The 16,187-nt window shown below is 48.7% G+C and overlaps 2 protein-coding genes across 5 annotated transcripts; one reads left to right on the top strand and one right to left on the bottom strand.

Moving 5' to 3' along the window:
- The first annotated feature begins 3,812 nt into the window (after nt 1-3,812).
- Nucleotides 3,813-8,698, top strand: LOC123104020 (beta carbonic anhydrase 5, chloroplastic). Of its 4 annotated transcripts, XM_044525737.1 has the most exons (10): nt 5,052-5,358; nt 5,453-5,505; nt 6,616-6,777; nt 6,874-6,922; nt 7,013-7,126; nt 7,226-7,279; nt 7,388-7,479; nt 7,565-7,670; nt 8,057-8,282; nt 8,397-8,698. In XM_044525737.1, the coding sequence occupies exons 1-9, from the start codon at nt 5,263-5,265 to the stop codon at nt 8,252-8,254; spliced, it is 924 nt and encodes a 307-aa protein (XP_044381672.1). In that variant the 5' UTR covers nt 5,052-5,262; the 3' UTR covers nt 8,255-8,282; nt 8,397-8,698. The 4 variants fall into 4 exon arrangements, with proteins under 4 accessions (XP_044381673.1, XP_044381674.1, XP_044381671.1 ...); XM_044525739.1 differs by lacking the exons at nt 5,052-5,358; nt 5,453-5,505 and adding an exon at nt 3,819-4,180; XM_044525736.1 differs by having other exon boundaries at nt 5,049-5,358; nt 7,226-7,479.
- Nucleotides 8,699-9,022: 324 nt separating this feature from the next.
- LOC123104021 (transcription factor bHLH30) lies at nt 9,023-10,206 on the bottom strand. Its single transcript, XM_044525740.1, has 2 exons — nt 9,798-10,206; nt 9,023-9,699 (listed from the first exon to the last, which is right to left on the bottom strand). Exons 1-2 carry the CDS (start codon nt 9,984-9,986, stop codon nt 9,253-9,255), a joined length of 636 nt encoding a protein of 211 aa, XP_044381675.1. The 5' UTR covers nt 9,987-10,206; the 3' UTR covers nt 9,023-9,252.
- Nucleotides 10,207-16,187: the final 5,981 nt, after the last annotated feature.

The raw sequence follows: 16,187 nt of genomic DNA, 5'->3' as shown, positions 1-16,187 counted from the left end.
CCCCTGCAAAAGATATTCATTTCTATAATAAACCCATGAATTTATACAATTTAAAAATATGTATTATATTAGAACCAATTGTATTTTACAATAGCATATTCCTTCCGTGCTAGAATATAAGGTGTGTTGATTTTCATGCAAGTCAAAATTGTGTATCTTTGACCAAAATTATAGAATAAAATACCATCATCTACAATACAAAATTACATAAATTAGGTATTGTAGAGTTTTTTTTCTAAAAACTTGGTCAAACATGCATATGTTTGACTTTTGGAACATGAAGAGACCCGTGGAAACTGTAAGCCTTCTACTAAGGGCAACTTCAAAGTTACTGGACACCTCAAATGTCCATGGACACGTTCGGACGTATCGGCAAACACTAGTAGGGAAGTTTATCATCCAATCATAAGCAGTGAATAAGCGTCAAATCCGGACAACAAGGTGATGAACCTAAAAGAAAAATCACATCACATAGGTTCTGAGGACATGTAGTTCTACTTGCAATTGGTCAGGTCGAGTATCTGGACTTCCCCAGGTTTGGTTTGGGTTTATAGGAATTTCGACGTTCGAATTGGCTCGCGAGCGTTAGATGCATTGACACTGAAGGGCAAAAAATGTCTGGGCCATGCAGTCCGGACAGTTAGAGGCGATTTGGTGCACGCCGTTGGAGTTGCCCTAGTAACAGCCGTGCTCATCTAGGGCAGCAAACCATTCTAATAAGAGCATCTCCAACAGTAAGCGCGCCGCGACCAACATTGACTTTTCACATGCCTAAAAACGCGCGCCCAAAAAAAACACGCAGTGCAAATTACGAAGCGCGTGCGATCCGGCGCACAACATTTACAGCGTGTGATAGCGCTTTTAAGCGTGTGCTTTAAATTCTTTTGCGCACGCACTATTTTGCAGCATCTGCTGAGCGTCTCCGACGGCCAAAAAAGACGGTTTTTAGCGCGCGGAGCAGTTTTTGGGCGCTTATTGAAGATGCTCTAAAAAGGTCTAGTCACCCGAAAAAAAGTGAAATAAAATAAAAATCTAGGGCACCAAACAAGTTGTGCCACTTGTACGTGGAACCCACGATGACTCCAGATGGTACTTCAGTCGACAGCGTACACTTGTTCGGTCTACGGGCATCTCCCGTTTTCCTGGCGAGCGCACCAACCATACCCGGACAGCTCGCCAGATCTGGCCACCTCGGCTGGATGGATCCAAATCCAAAGGCCCCATGCCGCAGGAGACAGCGTTTCCCCCACCAAGCATCTCGGAGAGCACCAGCGCGTCTCGTCACGTGGCCAGCTCTTGGTCGCAGAGCCGTGGCCGCGCCGTTGGTCGCCGACCACCGTGTGAAACACAGACAGCTTGTGGAGGGGATGGATATCGGCCAAGGCTACTGCAAGGTCTGGGTTTTGGGCCGAAGTGGAGAGGATGGATATCGGCCCTCTTTTTCTCTGCTTCCACAAGAATATTAGTCAACTCCAAATGCACTCAACAAATCCTCCATCGTAAAGGCCTCAGGCAAGGAGATCCCCTCTCCCCGCTGCTCTTTGTGCTTGTGGTGGACTGCCTTGGAAGGTTGATGGACAAAGCACAAAGGAACAACATCCTATCCCCTCTGGGTAACCAACTTGTTAAACACCGTGCATCTATTTACGCAGACGATGTCATCATTTTCCTCAAGCCTGAGATGCATGATTTTGGGGTTGTAACTGAAGTGCTGAAGCTTTTTGGTGAAGCAACCGGTCTCATCACTAACCTGGCTAAAAGCAAGATCCTTCCTATTCGGTGTGACAGCCTTGACCTTACTCCCCTGCAGCTGGCTCTTGGATGCCAGTTGGCTAGCTTCCCCTGCACTTACCTTGGGATGCCTCTATCTGATAGGCGGTTGAAGCTCATTGACTTCCAAGACCTGCTTGACAAGTTAATTAAGAAGATTGCGGGTTGGAAGGCTAGGTGGATCTCCTCCACTGGAAGAATGGTACTCGTGAGGTTTGTACTTTCGGCAATGCCAATTTTCATGCTTCTGGCTGTTCATCAACCGAAATGGGTCATCAAGCAAATCGATAAGCTACGTCGTGCTTTTTTATGGTCTGGCTCTGATGCTGTCTGCGGTGGCAAGTGCCTTGTCCGCTGGACCCAGGTGTGCTCACCCATCTCTGTAGGCGGGCTTGGCATCCATGACCTTCAAGCTCAGGGGCGGGCGCTTAAAGTACGCTGGCTTTGGCAAAGCATCACAGATCCGGATAAACCATGGCAAGGTCTGCAGCTCCCTGTTGACAAGCACGTTAAGGCTCTTTTCATTGCTTGTACCTCCATCAAAATTGGTAGTGGTATTAAGATATCCTTTTGGCACGATCACTGGCTCAACGGTGAGATTCCAGCTGTTTCGTTTCCTAACCTTTTCAAGCATAGCAAAAACAGAAGAATATCGTTGGCTGAAGGACTCACCAATAGAAAATGGGTCACTCTTCTCAAGCGCAACCCGGGCACCGAGGTGTTGCGCGAATACATTGACTTCTGGCACAGATCCAGTGTGGTCACTTTCTCCAACCTGGAGGATGAGTTCATTTGGAAATGGTCAGCGGATGGAAGATATAATGCTAAGTCAGCTTACCTATGTCAATTCTGGGGCAGGATTGATTCTCCTCTTCCTGAGATCATTTGGCATATCAAGGTTCCACCAAGAATAAGATTCTTCAGTTGGCTCTTTGTACAGGGCAAATGTTTGACTGCGGACAACCTTGCGAAGCGAGGTTGGCCTCACAACCCGATCTGTCAATTATGCCACTTAGGGTGGGAGGATGATCTGCACCTTGTATCTAGCTGCCCCTTCACGGCTGGTATTTGGGGCTATTGCCTGGCGATATATAATTTTCCATTCAACCTCTTACCTATTGCTCATACTGGCTCTATATTGGACTGGTGGTTAAAGGCTCTGGATCGTACAGGCAGGAAAAAGGACCTATCATCACTTATAATGACGGTGTCCTGGCAGGTTTGAAAAGAAAGAAACAGCCGCATATTCAACAACAAGGCAAACCACTTTCTGAAGGTCGCTGAGAACATTATCAATGAGCTGAATTCTTGGAGAATCGCTGGATTCAAAGGAGCACAATGGACAGGCGCGAGATAATTTCTTTCTTTCTTTCTTTCTTTTTCTAGTGTACATTTGTATAGCTTTTCCTTCCCCTTTCTGGCCTTCAGCCGTCCTGAACCTTGACCTGTATTTCTTGGGGTGTCTCATCCTATCTTAATGAATGAAATCAGCACAATGCTGTTTTTCGTCATTTTTTTTTTTGAAACACAGACAGAGACGCACGGGGCCGGGCGCACGTCGCTGGTGGGGACGGTGCACGGGACCGCGCGCGCGCATGCTGCCCCCCACCCCGTTTGTTGGAGGATAAGGGCAAGCCCGGCTCAGCCGATACGGCCGCGGGCTTACCGGCGGCATAGCTAGCCAGCCAGCGTCCCTGGATGTTCGCCGCGAGGTGGTTTCGCCAAGCCGGACCGCCGGCGTCCCGGTTTGCCGTCGGCGGCGGGGGTTCACTGGCTCCTCCGCCGTGCACCGATCCCCCCACAGGCAATGGCAAAGCAGAAGCGTCCCTGAACCCACGAGCAGGAAGAGAATCCGCTCACGTATAAGCGGAGTTGCGTGTCCGAACGCCCGTGTACGCAAAGGTGGAGATTGATTGGTACGTGACTCGGAGCTCCTATCCGCACGGCCCTTGGAGCACGCACGTCGTTCTCAATCATTTTTTTGTCAATCATCACGAGTTTTAAAGAGAGTTCATGGTTTCTCCCTCGCCTCCGGCCACCACACGTCCAGTCCAGTCCACGCCGCCAGCGCCCAACAAACCCGTTCCTTTCGTCTACCTGTCCGCTCCGCCCAGCTCGACCCATCCATCCATCATCCATAGCACGTACTGTACCGCACGGAACCGCATCGCGCCACTCGTTGCCGGTTTTTCTACCCCCATGCGGCTGCGGGTCTCCAGCTGCCGTGTTCTATGCTCCCGTGGTCCTTGCGATCAGCAGCTCGCCGCTTGGCTGCCGCCACACGCGCAGCGGGCTCGGCTGCGGTGGCGGCACCGGCACCGTGGCAAGAAAGGCCGCCTGCTGTCGAGGATAGAGAGGAGCGGGCCGCCGTGTGGGAGGACGATCACTGGCCTCGCCGTCGACCTCGACGGTGAGCGTGCTAACTAAGCTTGTGTTTGATCAAGAAATGTTGTCATGTATTGTTCAGTTCGGAGACTTCTCTCTGCTTCGCAATTGATCGCATGCTCGTGTACCGACTACCCAATGCCCAGTTCGTTCGCTCCCTTCTCGACGTTCTCGTGCTGCTCGATCGAGCCAGCATCCATCCTGTTTCTGTGGAAGATACACGAAACCATCTGCTCCTTTTGCCGACAAATAATGATCATACGTTGCTAATGAGTGTCGACCGCTAACTACTCCGAGTTAATGTTTATCTTTCAACATTAACATTCAGTAAGTTTGTACTCCCTTCCTTTTTATTTACTCTGCATATCAGCTTTGACTAAAATCAAACTTTATAAAGTTTGACCTATTTTATAGAAAACAATATTAACATTTACAGTAACAAATTTATATGATGTGAAAATATATGCAACGATGAATTCAAATGATATATATTTCGTGATGTATATGTTAATATATTTTTCATTCTTATATGAAGTTGGACTTTACACAAACCCCCCTAATATGCAAAGGAAATAAAAACGGAGGAAGTACAAACCAACATTGACACACGCCACTTTTTTATTTTTGAGCAACAACACATTACACGTAGGTTGACAAGACAGTGATCCAGTATTCCAGTCGACACAGCCCAATCATTCTACAACTCGATAAGCCATGGCCCGTGGGCGTGGGCCCAGGAATCAAAAGAAGGCCGCGAAGCCACACACGGCACCCACCCATTCCAACTTCTGCGGAATCCAACGGCCAGGATCGTCCCATCAGAGCGAACCAAGGGACAACCGCCCAAGGCGTCATCCCCCTTCACACTCGTACAGCTGTACTCCAACGAGTCCCCTTCCAACCGTCGTCGACGTTTCCGCCGCTCAACGGCCCAACGACCCTAATTTAATCCCACCTCGGCGCCGCACCGCCCGGGCCTCGGTTTCTCCGTCGCATCGCCGTCGTGCCCGTCCTCGGCGCCCCCGTAAAAAGCCTCGGCCATCGCCGCCCCTCCTCAAATGCCCGAGACCCCCACGACCCCTTCCGGCGCCTACCCGTCCACACCCCATGGCCCCCAGTCTCCTCCGGCCCGCCTCCCCGTGCCGCCCCCTCGCGCCGGCCCCCTGCGCCGCCGGCCCCGGCCGGAGCCGCGCCACCGTGTCGGTGAGTGAGTTTCCCCCTCTTGCCCATTTCCGGGGCCTCCGGGGCTCCTTGCGATCCCGTTTTGCTGATTCAAGGCTTTCGTGGGGCGCGGCAGATCGGTGATTCCAGGGCGCGCTGCGTTGCCCTGAGGGCGGCAGGATCTGGACGGTGAGTTAGTTATCCTGTCTGTGGCGTGAGCTTTGTAGCTTTGGTACTTTGGATGAGTGGCCAGACCGCAGAATTATTTATCTGTGGCGTGCTGAATTTCTGCTTTGATATGTTTTTGCTACTCTCGCTCTCTGTCTGGGTGGTGACGCCGTGCACAAATCAGAAGTTTTTAGAGCAGTGTCTGTATGTTTATGTGGAGCTGCTGTGTTTCTGGGTGCCTAGCTCTGTAGCTTGCATGCAAGTGTTTTTACGGGTTAATTTAGCTGGCTTCTCAATTCTCAGTGTCACTAGTTTAATGTGCATGGCTCTGTTCTTCGTATTTCGTCAGTGTTATGGAAGATCGAAAGAGATCCAAAATTGGGGAATAATAAATCTCGGCATGTGCGATTCTTTTAAGGAAGGGAACGGTGTAATTATGGAACTTTGATTAATGTTTTCTGTCGCACTGATATATGATTCAGATTGTAATTTGTTGTGATGCACTGTTTTCTACTGGGAAACACTACGATAATTAGATATGCATAGTTCACTACTGCCCTGGGCTATACTATACTGTAGCATTTTAAATTATATCTTGGGACAGTTACTCATGGATTTCTACTGTCGATATGTTAATGATTAGTTCCAGTTTAGCCCTTTAGGCTGTCGGCTGTAGAAATGTTATCTCTCTTTCACTCAAACAAGCATAGAATTGGGGCACACATTTTGTTTTGTTGACTATTCTTGGCTGGTTGATCGATTATGCTCACAACTGTGTAGTGCTATCTCTGAAATCGAAATGAAATGCTAACACACAGGCAACGCAGTAGGCCTGAAATGAATGTTTTGTGAAGTTAACGTAGTGCTGGAAAACACTGAATTTTACAATTTGCCCACTTGATATTAAGAGCATGATTGGTTTGATGTCAGCAGTAGGCAAAATCAAAAGTTGCCAAAAGTTGATAACTGTTCTGAGATCAGCAAGAAAAGTCGGTAACCAACCTATCACTAGCCGGCATGCCAATTTTTGGTATCAAATGAATCGTGCTCTAAATCTTTGATTTATCTAATGAGGAACATTCTGTTGTAGTATATTATGTCTCACCATAATAAAGTATATATCATCTGCAGGAGCGATTTCTCATGTACTACAAAGGCCTCGACAGATCATTCTGGCTTGACCCGACAACTTCTAGATTTTCAACATGATACTGTAGATGAGACAGATGGAGGATATGATCCATTCAGTCAACTAAAAGAGAGGTTCACGGACTTCAAGCAACGAAACTATGTGTAAGTTGATCATATAGTGCATAGTGAATAATTCATTTTCATAAGTTAGATGAATATCTTCGTCTCTTGACGTTGCTGTATTTGTAACGTGGTCAGGGAAAATTTTACCAATTATCAAAAACTTGCTGAGCAGCAAACACCAGAGGTATAGCGTCATGTTAATTCCAAATCTTCGTAATTTTCACTGTACTGCCCCTTATTTGTATTGCTTTTGGTTTCATGTTCCTGTGTCCAGTTCATGGTGGTTGCTTGTGCTGACTCCAGGGTCTGCCCTACCAGTATTTTAGGGCTTCAGCCTGGTGATGCATTCACTGTCCGTAATGTGGCAAATTTGGTACCACCATATGAGGTATTACTAATTTAGCATATCTTTATGTTTTGTTAAACTTTTAAAGCAATGCAGTTTCTATTGGGGATGTTCTGATAGTAAATAATGTTGCAATATAAGCATGGAGCTTCAGAGACTACTGCAGCACTAGAGTTTGCTGTCAACTCACTTCAGGCAAGAATCTTTTTTCATATGGCTTTCATTTTTATTTCCTCCCATGCATGTAACAGATCATTTGTAGCGAAGTATCCAGTATTGAAACAATTGTGTTCCTTTGCTCAGGTACCTAATGTGTTGGTGGTAGGTCATAGTCGTTGTGGTGGCATCCAGGCACTAATGAGTATGAAGAGTAAGAAAGACGATCGTAGCTCTAGGTACAATTCTCTTCCCATTTCTCCTTTCGAGATTCTGTATATGTACTTTTACATGATGCAAGCCTGGTTTGTTTTTATTGAACAGAACCTTTATCAGAGACTGGGTCTCACTTGGGAAGAGTGCAAGATTAAGCACAGAAGCAGCAGCTGGAAATTTGAGTTTTGAATCACAGTGCAGACATTGCGAAAAGGTGATTTTGTTCATATCAGTATGATGCGTGATTGCAAGAAGTAGGAACTGTCTGAAAATATTGCTTCCAGAGTAGTGCATTGGATTGGTCTCTTGCACGGCCTTATTTATTCCATGTCATCTCAAGATGTTAGACAGCATGCACTCAAGGTTACTTTGTTGGTTGAGTTCATATGCATTCAAGTTTTGGAATTAGATACAGTGGTTTTGTAGCTCTACATGTCAAAATTGTCTCGACATGCATGCCAAATGGCTATTGTTTCAAATGTTTGATCAATGTACGGTTCCATGAAATTTGAGCATGTGAGATAGTTGAACCTAGAGGCATGTCTACCTATTATCTAAAGTGGAACCATCGTCTGACATTGAATAAATTGTTTGATGCAGGAATCAATTAATAGCTCACTGTTGAACTTGTTAACATACCCTTGGATAGAGGAAAGGGTGAAGGAAGGGAATTTGAACCTTCATGGGGGATACTACAACTTTATTGATTGCACATTTGAGAAGTGGACATTAGTGTACCGTCCAGGGCTGGAAGGTGGCAGCAAGTATGCCATAAAGAACAGGTCTACCTGGTCTTGATCAATGAACAAGCATTATTTATACTCTGGTAAAGTTCACTCTGCTCCCTGTGGTTAAGCATGGTTTTACTCTGCCATTTTGCTGCTATATTCGTTGCAACTTGCTCCAGGTTGTATTGACAAAGAAACTCTTTTCACTGCAGAGGAATAAAACCGGAATGGAGTAAAGTTGGACACAGCGAACAATACATTACTACCAAAGTAAAGCCTGTAAACTGCCGGGACAAAGCGAATTCAATCCAGCTGCTGTGCGTTATCTGTCTAGAATCGTGAAATGGCGGCCAGTAAAACTGCAAAACCATAGTCAAAGGAAACAAATGTATAATGCTGCCTCATTTGGCAGACCTTGTGTTGTAACATCTGTATAATGTTTGATGTATCATTGTAACAATAAGATACAGCTTTGTAATGTCTGTTTTATCAGTGTATAATTATTTTGAATGCATGCCTGACTCAAATAAGCAAAACTGTGATGCAATGCTATTTTGAATCCGTACCGCTTCCTTTGTACTCTGTCCCATAATATAAGAGTGTTTTTGACATTTGTCAAAAGCGCTCCTATATTACGGGAAGGAGGGAGTAGTTCATTGCCATTCCTATTTATTTCTGTTATCTGAGAGCAATATTTCTTGCCTCCTTTTCATGACTCTGTACTGATAAGATTCCAAACGGTACTGGGCGACTGTTCTGCTATCATTCATAATGCTGCATCAGCAACTCTCTGTTCTACAGTGCATCACTGGCGAACAAACAGCAACCGGTTGATGTGTTAAATCCAGAGGATACTGTGCTGACATTGGTCTAAATTTCTCTCAGTGCCTGTACTTTTACACTGCCATTACAGAACCTGAAGGACATGGTTCAGTGATTGCAAAGCCAAGCTGAATCGGAAAACACAGATCAAACTAAATATTCTGTGATATATAAAAAGCCTACTGATCCTACAGGTTGATACACGCTTGTGAATTAAACATGCTGGCACAGAGCATCATGGTGTCACTAGCTGCCTAAACCCTGGGAGATGAGCGCCGAGAAGCGCTGCCTCTTGTAGCCCTCCACGGCGAGCAGCTCGTCCTCCCGGCTGAGCAGCACGGCGCGGAGCGCCGCGTGCAGCGCCGGCCGGGACGCGCCGGCGGCCTGCCCGGCCTCCAGCTCCAGGACGCTCCGCGTCCTCCCGCCGACGGTGGCGATCTCCGCGCGCACCGCCCTGGCGCTGACGGAGCGCACGGCGCGGCCCAGCTCGGACATGAGCCCCGGGCGGTCGGCGCAGCACACCCACGCCCTGACGCGCTTGGCGCTCTCCCGCGCGTCCCAGCGCTCCTCCTCCACCCCCACCTCGTCGCTCTCCCCCGGCACCGCCACGCCCGCCACCGCGCCGCCGTCCGCGTCGCCCCGCAGCTCGCGCACGTGCCGCACCACCTCGCCCAGCAGCGCCGCCTTGTCCATCTGCGCGCGCGCACGCCCGTCAAACGTGTCCGGCTCGGTTCAGCTGGCATCATCACCGCAACGATGACTATGACGAGCATGGGAAGCAGCGAGCTCACCTGGGAGGCCGACGGGAGGAGGCTGCGCAGCGTGGCGAGGTGGGTGTTGATGCGCTGCCGCCGCTTGCGCTCCGCCTCGCTGTGGCTCCTGCTCGTCCGGGCGCCGCGTGCCGGCGTCGAGCGCTGATCGTCCATCTCCACCTCCGCCTCCGCCTCCTCCGGCTCGCCGCTCCGTGTCGGCAGCACCATCTTGGGCCACTTGGAGCCGTTTGAAACGACCGGGAGGCGGGAAGCCGGGGCGTTAAATAAGGGTGGCGCCGACACGCGCGGCTTTACCGCGGTCGCTCGACGGTGTCCCGATCCGCGGCGCCGGTCGGGCCGAGAGGCGCGCGCGTGATGCCTTGCTGACCTTGCAACCACCAACTCTCTTTGCCGCCTTTTACCTCCTCCTGGGGGTAAAATTGAAATCGAACGGGCGATCAAACGACAGCGGCGACTGCAGCTCATACGCCGTGTCGCCTCTTTCCCGCGCGACGTGCAACTATTTTGTGATGGACGGGTGCCGCTTTTGCCGGGCCTTTGGAATGTACTGTACGTACGTGCGTGGTAATTCTGTCGGAGGGACCGAGGGATCGATCACGGTGAAAAAGTGTCGGCGAACAGAGCCGCCTCGCCTTTAACGACGGCGCTACGCTACACCATCATCGGATACACGGTGCGCGTGACCCTACGGAGTACGTGCCGTACGTGTCGGGGATGGACAGCCAAAGACGAGCGAGCGGTCAAGGGCCCGATGATTTTTTGCAGCAAAAAAGTGGCGACGGACGGACAGATGAGGCCACCGCCTGCCTGCCTGTCTGCTTGCTTTAACCGCGCCGTGCCCCCTCCCGCCGTAACAACGCTCATGATCCACGTCCGCGTCGACGTAGTGCGCCATGCGTCGGCACAGTGGGGACTCGTGGTTTTCGCCGGGGTCCGGCCCGCCGGCGAGAGGCCCGAGAGGGGAACAGCGCCGTCGGGTTCTTCGGCCCCCCGTCCTTTTGCTTCGTGCGGTCGATGTAGCGCAACAGGGACGGCGTGTGCTCCGGCTGATCCTCCCGCTGCCCGCCTTCAATGAATGGCGTGCAGGGTTTGTCGATCGATCGATCGGCGCATATGATCGGTCTGTGGGTGGAAAAGGGGCGGCATCGTGCTGTGCGTGCGATTGCCGACCGACAGGCTTTGTGGTTTGCAGGCGGTGATCGCGTCGCCGCTCGTCAAAGGGGAGGCAGCGCGGCGGCCCACCCTGCTGACGACGTCGGTACCGCTCGCGCGTAAAGGCTTATCCGAGGCTAGTTCATCGACAGGACGCCTCCAAACGTTCGCTGACACGCGTCGTCCAAAGTTAGCCATCAAAATCAAACGACATGCAGCCGACTGTAAATCAAACGGTGGAGCAGTACAGCTCTGGTGCATGAGATGGCTAGATCAGCTGCGTCGTCTGCAAATCGTCTGTGCAGCGTCGTCTATATAGCACGACTCCATCAAAATTCTTCGTTTCAAATATTTCAAACACGAAATTCAGACAGAATATAGTCTAGCTCAATATATCACGTGCAAACTTGTCAAATTTAAAGAGGTTGATATGTTAAATAAAAATACGTGAAATCCGACCTCCTAGGCATTGACCTTCGAGAGTGCCGGCACGTCCATCGTTGTCGTTGTCGACATCGCCGCCCCACCAGTCACGGAAGCCGCCTCAGCCACCACGGCATCCATCCCTGATTGCGATGTCGTGTCGTCGACCCTGCTATTCAGCATCCTCCTCTGCGTTGCTTTGTCTTCACTCGGCCTTGAGACGGAGCTTCCGCTCCGACGAGTCCTTGGCTGAAAATGTCCTGGATGATCCAACACCCGTGGCTGACGTCGATCTCCTTGGCCTCCCACGAGCACTAGGTGGCGAAGACGTGCGACAACGTCACCTGTGTTTCTGTGAACGCTGTCGAGCAACACACCCAGCTCCGTTGCGCTTCGGTAAGGCATTGTGGGTCCCGATGAGGACGACGACCTGCTGCCACCGAGATAGTACTCGAGGCGGGTGCACGACGGCGGAGGGGATGACCCCCACTCCAACGTGCTAGCACGTGGCCGAGGAGGAGGCACCCGCTCATGCTTGACAGTCGAGTGCCATTGGTTGTCGCAATGGCGAGGCGGTGCGGAATGCGGGGACGTCGCCTACTGTGGCCGACAAAATGATGATTTATAAATAGTGAACAATACATGCATTGTTCATCTTTCCAAATCATGGTTTTGTAGTTTTTGTGTAGCTCCACATATAGTTGCTTATTTCATCATCAAATTTTGCACATGTGCACGTTCATATGAACATGTAGAATGTTTTTTAAAATTTCTTTGAAAGTTCGACATACCATTTTTGTCAGTATTCAAAATACAGTGCTCAATGGAGCACGTGCAACAAAGTGAGTGTTTGCCATAAAATGTCCTTTGTCATCTCATATAATAGTCGCTATCGCCCCTTCACACCACCATGGATCCAACACGGTGATCTCCAATGGCGGCTCGGCTTGGCTAGGTCACCAGAATATAGATTCAACCAAATCCCTATCCCAAGCACTCATGGTTGCATCAATGAGATCAATCGCTTTAGATATAAGGGTAAGACCAGTTCTTGTCAGGAGCTCGATGGGACCAATGGGCTACTCCAAATAGTAACCCTATCTCCATATCTAATTCTCCACACATGTCGATGTTTAAGTGAAACTTGAATCTGAAAGTGCTAGTGATCGACTAGAGGGGGGGGGGTGAATAGGCGATTTTTATGGAAGTCTTCAAAACATGGAAGTTTTGAAGACAAACGATAGAAATAAACCTATTATCATGCAACGGAAGGTAGACTACACTAAGCAAGCCATAGTCAAGTATTCAGTGAAGTGAAAGCACAACGACTAATAGCAGCTAGGCAGTATAGATCAGGTAGGAAGATAGTGTGAAGCCAATCAGAACAAGCAGTCACTTAGTGAAGACAAAAAATAATGCAATCATACAATGACTTCACCAGGGCCAACAGTAAGTAAAGGAATGGGAAGGATGAAATCAGTGACTCGTTGAAGACAATGATTTGTTGGACCAGTTTCAGTTGATGTGACAACTGTACATCTGGTTAGGGAGGCTGAGATTCAACTCAGAAGACCGCGTCTTCACCTTATTCCCCTTGAGCTAAGAACACCCAGTCCTCGCCCAATCACTCTGGTAAGTCTTCAAGGTAGACTTCCAAACCTTCACAGACTTCGTTCACCGGCGATCCACAATGACTCTTGGATGCTCAGAACACGACGCCTAACCGGCTGGAGGATTCACAGTCCTCAAGTGTAATAAGTCTTCAGATCACACAGACAGGAAGACTTAAGTGATGCCAAACACTCTTTGGCTCTGGGTGTTTAGGGCTTTATCCTCACAAGGAATTCTCTTTCAAAGGCTTCAAGGTGGGTTGCTCTCAAACGACAAAAGCCGTGCACTAACTCTGAGCAGCCAACCGTTTATGGTTGTAAGGGGGTGGGCTATTTATAGCCACTAGGAAACCCGACCTGATTTGTCCGAAATGACCCTGGGTCACTAAGGAACTGACACGTGTTCCAACGGTCAGATTTCAAACACACACGGCAACTTTACTTGGGCTACAAGCAAAGCTGACTTATCCAACTCTGAATAAGATTTGCTCTCATAGTCTTCACTCGAAGACATAGGATTTTAGTTAAGCATCACTTCAGTCATTCTGACTGGTTCTCATGGACCCCACTTAACAGTACAGTGGTTCCTATGACTCATCAAAGAAGAAAAAGAACGACGAAACTGCTAAGTCTTCACGATCCATAGTCTTCACGCGATGTCTTCTCTTGTCATAGTCTTCAATGTGAATGTCTTCACATACCATCTTTGATTTCAATGTCTTCATACATTTTTAGGGGTCATCTCTGGTAGGAAAACCGAATCAATGAGGGACTTCTACCTGTGTTATCATGCAATTCTCATAAACACATTAGTCCCTCAACCAGGTTTGTCGTTAATACTCCAAAACCAACTAGGGGTGGCACTAGATACACTTACAATCTCCCCCTTTTTGGTGATTGATGACAAACTGGTTGAAGTTTTCAACGGGGAATAAAATATGTGAAATTGTAAAGGATAGGGTATTGTCTTCATAAGTTGCAAAGGCTCCCCCTGAAGATGTGCATATAAGTAATTTGCTCTTGGAATGCAAATGCACATGGCAGGTTGTACTTGTGGAGATCCTCTTCAACCTATGATGACAATTCGTCATGCATGATATGATGTAACGAAGATAATGACATGCATAATGGAAAATGGACGTCTGCAAAATGATCTAAGTGCGGAATTTATCATCGCACATGCGGAATTTATCATCGCATCACAGAATAGCAAATAAGTAGCAGACGACCATCGAGTTTAAGTGTTACAACTCAAAGAACCAAATGTATCGAAAACGAGAGTTGTAAGCACTTGGCAAAAGTAGCAAAAAGTAAAGCAACCACCCATATGGACTCGCTTGAAGACTATCAACTCATATGCTTCTCCCCCTTTTGTCAGTGAGGACCAAAAAGGTTTGAAGACATAGAGCGCCTACTCGTTCCCATGAGGTGCAGGTGAGGCAGCAGGGTCGTCGTTGAGGTCCGGTGGTGCAGAAGAACTTGGTGCATTGTCGACACGCGCTGAAGTTGGAGGAGGTGAAGTTGCATCATCTTGGTCATCGATGACTCTGGCATTCACTGTCGCAACTGAGGACGAGTAGTCAGAGTCTTCAAGTGAGGGAGTCCTACGCAAGTGAGCATTTCTGGGAGGAGTTGAGTCAAACTTGAACCGTTCGGTGAAGCCATCATCTTGCAGATCAGCTTCAGCACTAAGTAAGGTCAAACTCTTCCACGACCTCCGACAGGTTTCATGAGTGACAAAGGCATTCTTGGTGGCAAGATTGCGAATGTGGTTGACATCCACCAAGAGGCTTTGCATCTGACGCTTAAGCCAGTCGTGATGTTTGTCCTGTTTCTGGTGCAGCGCGACGAGAAGCTCTCGATCATTTAGGACACGAGATCGCCTTCGAGGCCTTTGTGCAATGGTGCTACCAGTGGCGTCAGTTTGAGCGCGAGGGGCACGTGTGTTGCCAGCAAGAGGATAAACCCGAGAAAATGCCGGAACTCCTTCAATAGGCTGGGTGAAGCTTTGGTGATCAACATTGTGAAGATAAATGGGATCCTTAGCAGGCTCTGGGTAAATAGCTTCAACTAACAGATCAACCTCTGGCAAGAATATAAGATGATTGCGCGCAGACGGCTGATAGTTGAAGGCAGAGTGATGCTTGATAAGACGCATGACCCATGGAGCATAGAATTTCAACCCAAAAATGTCGGAGCAAGATGCAGCCAATTGCCTGATGAAGAAGTCTTGAGCATTGAAGCTGATGCCATTGAAGATATAGAAAATCAAAGTCTTCATTGCTCCTTCAAGCTTCGCTGCAGATGAATGTCCTTTGACAGGCCATAGAGTCTTCCTGATGATATGGTAAATGGTGCGAGGCAGGTACTCTAGGTCTTCAACAAAGAACTCAGATGGGTATTCAGCATCGTGTGGCAGAGGCTTCATCATGCTCAGCATTTGACTCATGTTGGGTTATGGCTTCTGAAAGCTGCTTTCCAAGGCATTTTGGTGTTGTTGAAAACCTGGTTCATAGTATTCACCAGGAGTGGGCAGGCCTGTGAGCTCAATGATATCAAGAGCTTTAGCTTCATGATGGACATTGCCTGTCATCCACTCAAGGACCCAAGTCTTTGGATCTCTGTTGTAGCCTCGAATGTGAAGAGTTGCATAGAACTGTAGCAGAAGCTCTTCATTCCAGTGTTCCTTATCTGTGACAAACTCCAACAGTCCAGCATCTCTGAAGCAATCCAACGCTTTTTCAAGGCAGGGCAGACCAGCTATAGCTTCAGAGTCGAGGCGCATATGTGGAAATATGCGCCCTTGATTGTATAGGACGCAGGAATAGTAGCTGCGTTGCTGATAGCTCCAGAACCGATCTGATGAAATGCGAGGTCTGGTATAAGGGTTCTTGGAGCTGTTGAAGAAGGTGTTATGTGCCATGAAGCCATTCACATTGAAGACCCCAGGTGAAGTGGCAGTGCCTGGGAATCGTGAAAGTCTTGGCTTAGGCTTTTCGACTTGAGGTCTGTGCTCGACGTGATACTCAAATTGTGGACCCGCAGCAGGTGGAGGAACCAGAACGGGCCAGCAGACCATAACAGGCTGACCACGATCAAATGCCAGCTCAATTATATGAGGTCTTGGAGGGGGAATAGGAGCATTGGCATTGTCTTCATGGGCTTCAGGGGCCACATTGGTTTCAGGTGCTTGTACCTCAGGTGCTTTAGCATTGACTTCGGG

The sequence above is a fragment of the Triticum aestivum genome, chromosome 5A (genome assembly GCF_018294505.1).
Source record: "Triticum aestivum cultivar Chinese Spring chromosome 5A, IWGSC CS RefSeq v2.1, whole genome shotgun sequence".
Taxonomy (NCBI): Eukaryota; Viridiplantae; Streptophyta; class Magnoliopsida; order Poales; family Poaceae; genus Triticum; species Triticum aestivum.
The sequence above is the reverse complement of the archived record's forward strand: the minus strand, read 5'-3'. Positions and strand labels throughout refer to the sequence as shown.

Excerpts from the sequence above, each read along its gene's own strand:
- LOC123104020 (XM_044525738.1), top strand. The coding sequence starts at position 4,002 with ATGCTCCCGTGGTCCTTGCGATCAGCAGCTCGCCGCTTGGCTGCCGCC. Across the intron at positions 4,181-6,615 it reads CCTCGCCGTCGACCTCGACG|GAGCGATTTCTCATGTACTA; the intron begins GTGAGCGTGCTA and ends TATCATCTGCAG. Across the intron at positions 7,127-7,225 it reads ATTTGGTACCACCATATGAG|CATGGAGCTTCAGAGACTAC; the intron begins GTATTACTAATT and ends TTGCAATATAAG.
- LOC123104021 (XM_044525740.1), bottom strand. The coding sequence starts at position 9,986 with ATGGTGCTGCCGACACGGAGCGGCGAGCCGGAGGAGGCGGAGGCGGAG. Across the intron at positions 9,700-9,797 it reads TCCTCCCGTCGGCCTCCCAG|ATGGACAAGGCGGCGCTGCT; the intron begins GTGAGCTCGCTG and ends GCGCGCGCGCAG.